The sequence below is a fragment of the Cornus florida genome, unplaced genomic scaffold (assembly GCF_030987335.1).
Source record: "Cornus florida cultivar Cherokee Brave unplaced genomic scaffold, ASM3098733v1 CherokeeBrave_3.0.0_Hap2_Chr10, whole genome shotgun sequence".
In the NCBI taxonomy this organism is placed as follows: Eukaryota; Viridiplantae; Streptophyta; class Magnoliopsida; order Cornales; family Cornaceae; genus Cornus; species Cornus florida.
The window spans coordinates 49,765-61,729 of NW_026775580.1; the positions used below are offsets into that span (position 1 = coordinate 49,765).

The 11,965-nt window shown below is 33.5% G+C and overlaps 2 protein-coding genes across 2 annotated transcripts; one reads left to right on the forward strand and one right to left on the reverse strand.

The window, feature by feature from the left end:
- Positions 1 to 1,650: 1,650 nt before the first annotated feature.
- LOC132280057 (protein FAR-RED IMPAIRED RESPONSE 1-like) lies at positions 1,651 to 2,046 on the reverse strand. Its single transcript, XM_059782164.1, has one exon. The coding sequence runs from the start codon at positions 2,044 to 2,046 to the stop codon at positions 1,651 to 1,653; it is 396 nt and encodes a 131-aa protein (XP_059638147.1).
- Positions 2,047 to 5,959: 3,913 nt separating this feature from the next.
- Positions 5,960 to 8,669, forward strand: LOC132279612 (GDSL esterase/lipase EXL3-like). Its single transcript, XM_059781631.1, has 5 exons — positions 5,960 to 6,277; positions 6,411 to 6,541; positions 6,702 to 6,935; positions 7,425 to 7,680; positions 8,250 to 8,669. Exons 1-5 carry the CDS (start codon positions 5,992 to 5,994, stop codon positions 8,435 to 8,437), a joined length of 1,095 nt encoding a protein of 364 aa, XP_059637614.1. The 5' UTR covers positions 5,960 to 5,991; the 3' UTR covers positions 8,438 to 8,669.
- Positions 8,670 to 11,965: the final 3,296 nt, after the last annotated feature.

Sequence of the window (11,965 nt, forward strand, 5' to 3'; positions counted from 1 at the left end):
CTTGCTGACAAGTAAGGCATCGAGCCACAAACTGTGAAACATCCCGTTTCATGACCTGCCACTAAAACTGTCGCCGCAAATTGTGATACATCTTCGTACCACCAGGATGAACTGCAAGCCGAGAATGGTGAAAATCCTGAAGAACGTCTTCACGACAAGACAAAGGAACGAATATCATCCCCTTGTCTTTGGATAAGGAAATTGATATGGTACAAGTGATCATTATCTCTATATGTATATGAATATGAATATTATAAATAAATGATATTGTAAATAAATGACAATAGGTAAAAAGTGTTACTAGCCTATTTAGTTGATGCTAATGATGACCTTATGAATACCATCTTCTTGTTGGGATAGTAAGAAATGCACCACTACTGAGAATTAAATCATTTTGTTAGATCTCGGGAATCATTTTTTTAAATGCGATTTAAATTTGACTTTAATTATTCATATAAGCTTAACCAGATTAGACACCATACTAGTATATACAAGGCTTAGTTGTTCATGGCGTGATGAAGTAAATAAGTAAAGAACATAAAAATAAAAATAAAAAATTTAATTTTTATTTAAATTTCTATTATATTCATGGCATGAGACTGTGTTTAGGAAACCAGGGCGTGACACATCCCATCCTCACCAACGACTTTGTAAACACAGCCTCCATTCCTATCGATAGGACTGTAACCAATGAGCATCTGACCGGTAGTAGCTGCTAAGAACTCGTCCTAGAAAACATCAAATATAGCCTTTATGTATAGGTTTGCCGCCTCTACTAATATGTTACAGTTCGTTTTCAGTTGAGGTAGATTGTGGAGTAACCCATACTCGGCTACATACTCCTTGTAACGCTTGTCGGACAACAGCCTTTCAAAGTGTGTAAAGAAATCTAGAAGAATCAATTGCCTGGATAAGTATGCCTTCAAGCAACCATTGAAGCTTTCACTCAGTTGTGTGCTGCGGATACCCGCAGACCAGACATATTTGATAAATGCCATGGCCCATCTATGTTTCAAACCTAATAGATTTGTAAGCCACGTGTTACTAACAAGACCATATTCCGTTATCATTAAATTCCATTCCCTGCTAAATTCTTCCTCCTCCTCAATTTGAAACATTAATTTTGATAACACCTTCTTTAAGCCTTAGGCACGTCTAAACAAAAACGCTATATGCTTCTATGCATTTTGCATTATGTGTCAAATACGTAGATGCTACTGTGTCCCTGGCATCATCTGCAAAATTATTTACTGTAATATAACTATGTAATAACATACACCATTGCCAATTACATAATAGAAAATGAAATGCAAAGAGTGGAGATCTGAATTGAAATCACCTGCGTAATGCCTTTCCCATTGCAGCGTCTTGATTAGTGAAGATTGTCTTTGGCGCTTTACCAGACATTACTTTCAAAAAAGTTTCAAACAACCGAACAAATGAATCTGCAGTCTTGTTATACATGAATGCTGCTCCAAACACAGCGGTCTCCCGGTGATGATTCAACCCCAAGTAACTTGCAAATGGACGGTTGCCATGTATAACTTTGTAGGTTGTGTCAAAACTTACAACATCTCCAAAATTACAATAATCACCTATCATTTCTTAATCTGCCCAGAATATATTTGTGATCAGTTGATCAGTATCCAATTAGCATGCATAGAAGAAGGATGGATCTTCACAAGACTGAGTCTCAAAATAATTCATAAGCCATCCTGCCTCTCCATATTCAAGCTCATTTTGTCTTCTAGTTCTTAAATGATTTTGTAAATCTAACTTTATATACCCAATTGATTCTTTTCCACCAGCTTGCCTTCCCATCAACTCATATGAATTGCGAGGGGTTATTCCAGAATCAAAAGCCAATTCCAAGTCAATGGCTTGAACGCGGGTAATTCTACGTTGGGATGACAGCATGTGCACGCATTCATCAATTATCAACGGATGGTTGTAACTTTCAACAAATTTTGCAACTTCCAACTTATGGGTATACTTGCAATATTGTATAGGCATTCGAGCACGGCAACCGGTTCGTGTTTTATCCATAAGAGTCTTTGTATTACTATCCCAAATGTCGCCAACCCTAAAACCCTCCTTGGAGCATGTTAACAATCACGATGACAATTTACCAGTTTTCTTGCTTTTATTAAAATACTCTTTGCGGATACTAAAACCGACTCAACCGCCATATGAATTATAGAAATCATATGCCTCTTCCTCGGTTTTAAACTTCTTACCAATTCTTAGTTTCTATTCTATGACATCGGCCCTGCAATATGAGCGTTTCATGTATCTGTGGTGTCTTCAATATTATTTAATACCTCTTCCATTCAAATAATTCAAATAAAAAACCTACAACATATATATAAATATATATATTTAAAAACAAATGAACAAGCAATATCTTGCAGGGATCCAACTTCCTCAACTGCAAATATTTAATTTTGCTACAAATAACAAAATTAATGATTTTTTATATTTTTTCCAATTCAAACATACACTTCCAACCTTAATTCAAATAGCGCGCGCGCGCACACACACACACATATATATATATATATATATATATATATATATACTATTTTCTTAATTTGTACCGTTTTGTGACCTATTAATATTGTTCAACATACATAATATATCACAGATCCAACTTCCTCAACTACAAATATTTAATTATGCTACAAATAACAAAATTAATGATTTATTTAACTTTTTCCAGGTCCAACATTCACTTCTAACCTTTTTGGGCATTCTATTTTCATTAAAATTACAACTATGTTTACTTATTGATTTAACTTTTTCCAAATCAAATATGGACTTCCAAACTTTTTTCTTCTTATTTTGAGAAACATTACAGCCATGTTAAGTTATTTACAATGAACAATTATAATTCTCAATTAACATTACAAATTGTATAAAAGCCTTACAAGATTACAATGGAAATTTTATTCTAAGATCTTAAATTGGAAGTTTAAAAGTTCAACCATTAAGTTATTTATAATTACCAAGAATTTTTTTTTTTTTTTTTTTGTAAGGTCTTAAATTGAAAGTTTAAAACTACAACAACATTATTTATAATTATCAATCATAATTCTCAATTACAACTAAAAATGGCTTACAACATTGCCTTCGAGAAATCCAATGGAAAATTTATTCTAATATCTTAAATTAGAAGTTTAAAATATAACATCTTTATAATACCGAATATTCCAACTATTTTTTAGTATTTATCACTAATAAAACTTTATAGGAAAATATATTTTAAGATCTTAACTTGGAAGTTTAAAACATCCATTCCTCATAATACGAATATGCCAACTATTTTATAGTAGTGATCAGTAATAAAACATTGCCTTACAGGAATAGAATTGAAACTTACATCAATACACTTTCAATTTATTCTAACATCTTAAATTAGAAGTGTAAAAGTCAATTTCTTCTAATACATAATATGCCAACTATTTTGTAGTATTTAAAACCTAACATAACTTAGGACATTGTAAAATTTATCACGATAAAATTTTCAGAATTTTCCATTAATTTTTCCACAATTTAATAACAGTTCAAAAATAACCGAACAAAACTAATTAAACACAATTTCATACCATTCACAGATTCACTCACAAAACCAGTGCACTATAGCTTCGTCTTCTTCGGCAAACACTGTAGCTTCGTCTTTCAATCAAAGTTTTGGAAAGAACTTGTAAATTAGGAAAGAAGAAAAGTAAGGAAACGAGATCGGTGACTTTGTTTGAAAGAAGATTTTATTTGTTTTTTTATATTTTGGGACAGAAGAAGAAAGAAGATTAAGAAGAATCGCTAAATTTGATTTGAAAATTTTAATTTGACGCTTAAATAAAAAATTAAACAGGTATAATTTTATATATGTGTATATATATATATAACCTTTATTATCCGATATACTATTTGGCTTTTTTTACTGCCACTACAATGATCACCGGGAACAGATCTCGTGTTCCACCGGAGAGATTTTTGTCCTTACTGGAGTATTTATAATCAGCTGCCAAACATAGTGATCAACCCACCATTAACAAACAAATATTGCTTTGCTAAAAAAACAAAAATCGACCACCATCAATCCCACGAAACAAAACTATAACCAAATCATTTCCAAAACATTATAACCTACCTTATCATTACCCCCTAATCCTCAAAATCAACGACGACCTTCAAACAAAACTAGAGGCTTCGTTGTTAGGGTTTTGATTCAGCAAAGGGGTTCTGCTTTTAGTGATCAATCATATGCACATCCCATAAATCATCATCAAGATTTGAAGAACAACAATAAGAAAAAGAGGGACTATTACCATTAGCTACCTCTGCAACCCAATACAATAACACCAAACCTAAAACCCCTTTCTTTTCAATCGCACAAAATCCAAACGAGTCATAACGTTGAACACTATCGCCATTGTCGCAAACCCCAAGTCCGAGCCCTCATAATAAAGCAAAACAGCCCGGTGAACCACTCAACAACAGTTCAAAAACCATCGTCGTCGCCGATCGTCCCTTCAGCCTCCATATCATTAGAACGTTGCCAATCGTCAGCGTTGCTGTCCTCTCCTTTGCTATCTCAACGTCGCCGGTCTCTCGCACTGTCGCCGTTGTCGAAAACAGGCGTTGGAGGAGATATGGATGGAACGTGGGTCTCTGTCGACTGGCAGCGTTGCTGTCCTCTCCTTTGTTGTCACAACGTCGCCGGTCACTCGCACTGTCGCCGTCGTCGGAAACAGGCGTTGGAGGAATATGGATGGAACTTGGGTCTCTGTCGACTGGCAGCGTTGCTGTCCTCTCCTTTGTTGTCACAACGTCGCCGGTCACTCGCACTGTCGCCGTCGTCGGAAACAGTTGTTGGAGGAGATATGGATGGAACTTGGGTCTCTGCATGTAGATCAAGAGATGGAAGAGAGTGTTCTTTCATATGCTTACAACACTCTTTCTGTGGGTTATTAAAATGAGTTGTGCGGGCAATAATGAGTGAGGGTATAAATGACTTTTCCCAATCATAGATATTTGTAACTTAAACCTATTTGTGACATAACAATGTAAGGGCATAATAGAATTTTTACATTAAACCTTAATGCTGCTATATTTGTGTGAGATCCAGTCAAATTTTAGAGGCGAACTTGAATCTGAAACTTCAAAGTATAAATTTCAAGCACATTATCAATTTGACTATTATACTACTTAAGAATAATTATAAATATATATATATATATATAATATTTTCGAGCTTTATCTGTATCAACCCAAGCTCAACTCAAATTAAATTCGAGTTCAAAATATATATAACTTAGAGCCAAACAGAAATTAGAAAAATATTGTCTAAGCTCACAAAATTTCGAACTAGGCTTGGATTATTTCGAGTTGAGTCCGCCCGAGTTGCAGGCCTAGTTGAAATTGAACATGATCAAATTTATTCAAAACCATGCATGAATTATTATTCTTGTTTCCGATATTAGGAGCTTCACAAGACATGCATTAAACTTGATTTTGATGTTAAGCTCGACTTTAGTGAGCAAGAAAGATTTGAGAAGGTACTTGTCAGGTGAGTGGTAGGGTACAACCACCCATACCCCTACGAAAAATATATTTAATTGTGTGTATGGTATGTAAGTTGTGTGTTGGTTGGACAAAATTTTTTTGTATGAATTTTAGTGTCAATTAATTTGTCTTAATCAGCTTGCGGAGCAATTAATCAAATTAGAGAGGAAGTTGGAAAAATAGTTGGGAATTGAAAACTTAGTGCTAATGTGCAAGAATGCATTGAGTCACATGCAATCTCAAGTTGTGCGTTGTCGAGTCAAAAAAACAAAAAAAACAATCCATGTATATAATTATTTAAATTGAAGCATTAAAAGAGTCAATAATGGTAGATGAATTGGTTACGCAAATAGTCACGTCTCATCAATCATCATCTTGAAGTCTATTTAGGCTGAGACTAACCTTGAAGGAATTTGCACCACAACAATGCATGTCCTTCACCTAAAATTCTCTCCGTTTTCTTCTTCATCAATAACTTTGTTATGTGTCTTCCTTTTGATCAATATCACCCAAGCTCTAACAAAAATTCCACACAATGAATCAATTCCTGCAGTTTTTATGTTTGGTGATTCCATAGTTGATACAGGCAATAATAACAATATCCAAACAATAGCCAAAGCCAATTTTCGTCCATATGGGAAGGATCTCGCCATCGTGGGAGGAAAACCAACTGGAAGATTTAGTAATGGAAAGGTTCCCGCAGACTTGTTTGGTAGGAATGAAATTTTTTACTTTTATTATATATTTAAGAAACAAACACACACACAACTTTTCTCACACTTACCAAATTTTGCCACTGATATATACTATTAATTGGATTTTACCAAATTCTCTTCATTTGTCAGCGGAAGAATTGGGAATTAAAATGCTCTTGCCGGCATATCTTGATCCAAATCTGCAAACTGAAGATCTCCCTACCGGGGTGAATTTTGCTTCTGGTGCTGCAGGATATGACCCTCTAACATCTGAGCTTTCTGTACACAATTTTCTTTTCTATTGCTTTCTTGTGTTTTTGTCTTTTGTAAGCTTTCACACACACACATATATATATATATATTCTTTGCAAAATTTACTAATTTTTTTTTTTCTTTTACTTTTTAAAAATTTTTGTACAAATTTTTTTTGTTAAATATCAGACAGTTATATCACTGTCACAACAGTTAGACTTGTTCAAAGAGTACATAGAGAAGCTGGAAAGGGTTGTAGGCAATGAGAGAAGCAGCACCATTTTAGCCTCCAGCCTGTATGGAGTGGTAGCAGGCAGCAATGATATTACCAACACCTACTTTCTCACTCCTTTCCGGAGATCACAATACGATTTTCCTTCATACGCGAATCTTATGGTTAACTCAGCTTCTAATTTCATGCAGGTATATTTTAGCTAGGTCAGCACATATGCAATTTCAGAATATCTATTCGGTGCTCCCAATGTAACACTAGTTTAAATTTAAAACTAAAGTATAGTGGCAGCAAAATATATAACTTTTGGTGTCAAAAAATTATAAGGATGATTCAATTCCATGAACTATATAATTATATAAGGAGGATTCAATTCCATGAACTATATAATTACTTATAGGTAAAAAATTATTGACATGACATCCCTTCTCGACACCAAAACTTTATAATGCAATTCAATTACATAATTGTTGGAGAGTTTAATATGAATTTAACATGTCAAAAATGAATAATGATAAATAATATGAAAGTCAGATGTATCTAAGTGATTAACAAGAGTAGAAATAATATCATCATAACGTTATTAAATACATCTCGTACTTACATAAATTTAATCGGATATATCCCACTATCATTTATGGTCAAAATTATAATTTTTTTTAACTTTATTTCCAAGTCAGGACTTGTACAAGATGGGTGCACGTAGAATTGCTGTTCTGGGTTTGCCGCCATGTGGATGTTTGCCATCACAGAGAAGTCTATTTGGAGGAGAACAAAGACACTGTGTAGAGAAGTACAATGAAGCAGCACAGTTGTTCAACAGCAAGCTATCAGAGCAGTTAAAATCTCTTGACAGCAAACTTCCTGATTCAAAGATTGTATATATTGATATATACAGTCCTCTACTTGATCTGATTCAAAACCCCAATACATACGGTAAATTAACTGTCACCAAACTTATAATATATACTGTATCATTATTCAGGCCTCTTTTTCTTTTCCTTATTATTATTATTTTTTTTTGTTTTTTTTTTCAATTTTTCCAAATAAATCAGCCTGGTCATACGAAATCTATATATATATATATATATATATATATATATAATTCTATTCTATTTTTATAACTTTTTTGTTTTTTTTATCGAGTAGTTGGATTTTACTGTATATATTACAATCACAAGCTTATAATATATAGTTAAGTTTTAAATTCATCTTTAATTATATGTGTATACAAACAAAGTCTTATTTCTAAAATAAACTATTTCTAAATATTATTTGTCTAGTCCCTCCTATCATTTACCCCAAAATCCTCATTTCGATACATTCATGTTTTCTTTTGTTTCCTTTTAACTTGTTTGGTAATGCTTTATTAGTTATGATACCACTAGACTATCTCAAATTTATTCCACGCAACTAGGAATATCATAATCTTTCCATTTTCTTGTATATTGATCTAGTGTGTATGTATACACACACTTGGTAATATAAATCTATGGCACTAGCAGGTTTCGAAATAGCAGATACAGGGTGCTGTGGCACTGGTAGAATAGAAGTGACATATCTTTGCTCCATCTCCATGCCATGTACAGATGTGTCTAAATACCTATTTTGGGATAGCTTTCACCCTACAGAAAAAGCGTACAGACTACTGGTCCACCAACTCCTCAACAAGTACCTCGACAACTTCTTCTAGGACTATTCACCTTTCTCATGGTAATTTAACTCTCTCCTGTCAACCTTTGTTATAATTTCATGTTTCAAAAATAAGAGCACAGCAGTTATTTGTAATGTTGGTTACCTCATTCTGTAAATATTGTTACATATTATTTGTTTTGAAATATTTATACCAAACTCAAAAAAATTTTGGGTTTGTACAACTACAAGTGGAACTACTTCATTTTTATTTACCATACTTTCACAATCTATTTGTTTGTGTGTGAATTTGAGAGTAAATTTTGTCTTAAGTTTGTTTATGGAGCCCTAAGGACATATCTGAAAGATGAGGTGTGATCAGATTACTGCAGTGTAATAACAGCATTGGTCATCCATGCCAAATATGAAATCGGAATGACATAAATGTCTTTGAGATATAGGTTTATGGTAGGCGTTGGCAAATTTCGGTGTCAAAGCTTGATGATCAAGTTGTAATTTTTGGTTTATCGTGAATGATCGTCGGAGCTGAATTGGAAGAGCCTCTTACCGTGAGATTGGATGAAAAATCGCTTAGAACAGGTATATGAGTGAGGGTGATTTATATTTAAGCTAGATAGGATTACAATTGAGTTTTTGAAATAGAAATTGCAATCTGGACAAATCTGACCCATCCTACTTATTTCAACTAGTCGCACTTGGCCAATACTCGGAGGTTATCTCAGAGTTGCAATCTGCCAAATCTGACCAATCGCACTTTCCTGGACCAGTCACATTTCTCAGAATCTCTGTTCTTTACAGACTAGACATTCCAATCAGTCCAACTGGTAATAATTGCGGGATTCAATATATTTTTGGTAACTTCTAAGTTTCCTTTTTGATCCAAATTCTTTGAGATGTCTTAGTGCGATTTAAAAACTTTTTTCTAACTATTTTGAGGACTCTCTTGGATATAAATACCTCTATAAACTACACCCCTAATATAATTTTTGTGATGAAAATATAAAATCATCTTTGACACCATTGTTGGAGTTAAAAGAGAGAGATTTTGGAAAAATTATATTGTCTTTTTTAGAACACACACTTAACCACATTATCTTTTTTAGGTGGATGTTCTTCATCTGATTGATTTACTCAGTTTGATTAAAGCAATAGAATTCTTTCATATTATCGAAAGGAGAGGAATTGGTCACTACAAAGGTAATAGATCATTCAAGTAGTGTTTGTGTTCCGTCAATATTGAGGAGTAAGTCTGAAGTCGAGAGCGTTTTTATGAGGGGTCACAAAGCCAAAGGCATTCAGTAGCTAGTTTTTGGAAGAATGGAGAAGGTGTGAGCCTAAGTTAGAGTTGGTAACTTAATTTGCTTTGAGATAGTGGATCGATTTTGCCAGAGGTGTCAAGCTCTCCGTGGTTTTCTCCTGAGTTGGATGAGTTTATCCAATAGGGTTTCCACACTAAAAATCTCTATGTCATCTCTCAAACTTTACTTTACTTGCTTATTTTCTGTTCATATTTGTGATTATGGATGTTTAATGATTGATCATTGTTGGTAATTTAATCAATCACAAAAATCAAGCAAGTTGACTTATTCACCCCTAGGTCATTAGAATATTGTGAGTGTTCAAAATGGGGCTAACTTTCATCTGGTTGTCAATATGGCAAACTTCAGGGGGTGTGAGTGTAATTAACTCTTTTCTCTACAAGCCCCCATAATGCCTAGCTTCAAGAAACTTTATTTACCTAAAATATAGAGATTTTTTCTCTTTAACAACTATCTCTCTCTAGAAATTATGAGTTTATGCAGCGGAAGATAATGTGAAAAGTTTAAGTTTTTAAGGAAAAGATTAAAATCTGTGTCTTTCTATTTTAATCAACTTTACTTAATTTAGCAATAAATCAATTAATCACTGGCAGAATAAAAGCAAAATAAAACAAATAAAGTTTGAGAGATGACACTAGGATTTTTAGCGAGGAAACACCAATTAGTATAATAGACTAATTGTTGTGGGAAAAACGTCGTGTATTGTGTAGTCCAAAGTAAACCGATCCACTATGTTTGGAACAAGGAACAATGAACTTTGACTTAGTCTCACACCCTATCATTCTACCAAAAACCAATTATTGACAATCCTCTGGCTTTGCGACGTCCTATCCAACAACTCTTGACTTCTGGCTTACTCTTGATCTCTGTAGAAGGATTGATGGTAGAAGCAACACTCCTCAAATACTTTGACCCTTTCAAAGTGCAATCGTTTTACCCATTTTCTTCAAGATTTGAATTTGATGTAAATGAAATAGATCGGCTTCTCTGATCGTTGTAGATGCAATATTTAATAAAATTTGAATACGATCAGGAATTGAACAACACCCTAAATTCACTCTTGTGTCTATGTGTGTGTTCAAGAAATAAAAACAGAAAAATTATACTTGATTTTCTGCAAAATATCTCTCAAATAGTCTTTTAATAAATTAAAAGTTGTAATGCAAAAGTCGTATCAACCTAGATGTAATTCAAGGTTTATATAGACTTTCAAAGACTTAGATATGCATATGAAAATGTAAATTTCGTGCATAAGGCTTTTGGAAAGAAGTCTATACCAAATAGGAAATTTAGACAGAGTAGGAAACAAATTACCTAAACTGTATCAAACAACTTGAATCGGTAGAAATGTTGAAACTGGTTCCCAAAGGACATAATGCAATTCTTCGAAGTACAGGATCTTGAACCGGTAGCCAAAGTTAGTACCGGTTCCAAAAGAACAAATTTTTGAGGGAAGGTTTAAAACTTGGAAAATTCCTTATTTTGGTAACTTCGAAAGACATACCATGCATGTATAGTATCCTAAGTGGGAAATAACTTCTTAAAAGTGTCGTTCATACCTTTTTCGTAGATCTCGGTTTATCAAACTTGAATAACTCTTCAATTCCATAGCCGATCTCAATCTTGATTTGGTAACATGAAAATTACAACTCGATCGGACTTATTTTAACATTGAAAAAAGCCAATTACAATAAATTATATCTCACAATCTCCCCCGTTGACAATTTCGTGACAAAACCACGAAAACAAATATAATCTACCCAAGCAAAAAAATAATAGACCACAATTTGTCAAGGACATGGATATTTTTTTTTATTATTATTCTCTGTTCTTTTCTCTTCTTGGATAAACTTTTACCTAATTTCCTGCACATAGATCAAGCAAAACTACCAGTGAAAGTTTAATAAAAAAAACATTTTATAAAACTCCCCCTAAATGAATTATCCACTTGTTCTCCCCCTTTTTGGAACAAATTGACAAAGTAAGCAATTATAGAGAAGAAAAATAAAGAGAAACAGGTCATTAAGATGAAATATGTCATTACACAGCCAAAAATCAATATCCCAAAACATAATGACAACCTCAACTTAACAAAACATGATGCATGAATGTATGAGAGAAAGAAAATAGACAGATCAAATCATCATCATCTCCCTCAAATGGAACAATAGAGGTTGGAACATCACCAAAATCAGCACCACCACCATCACTACCATCCTCATCATTATCAGCAACAGTATCATCTCTAT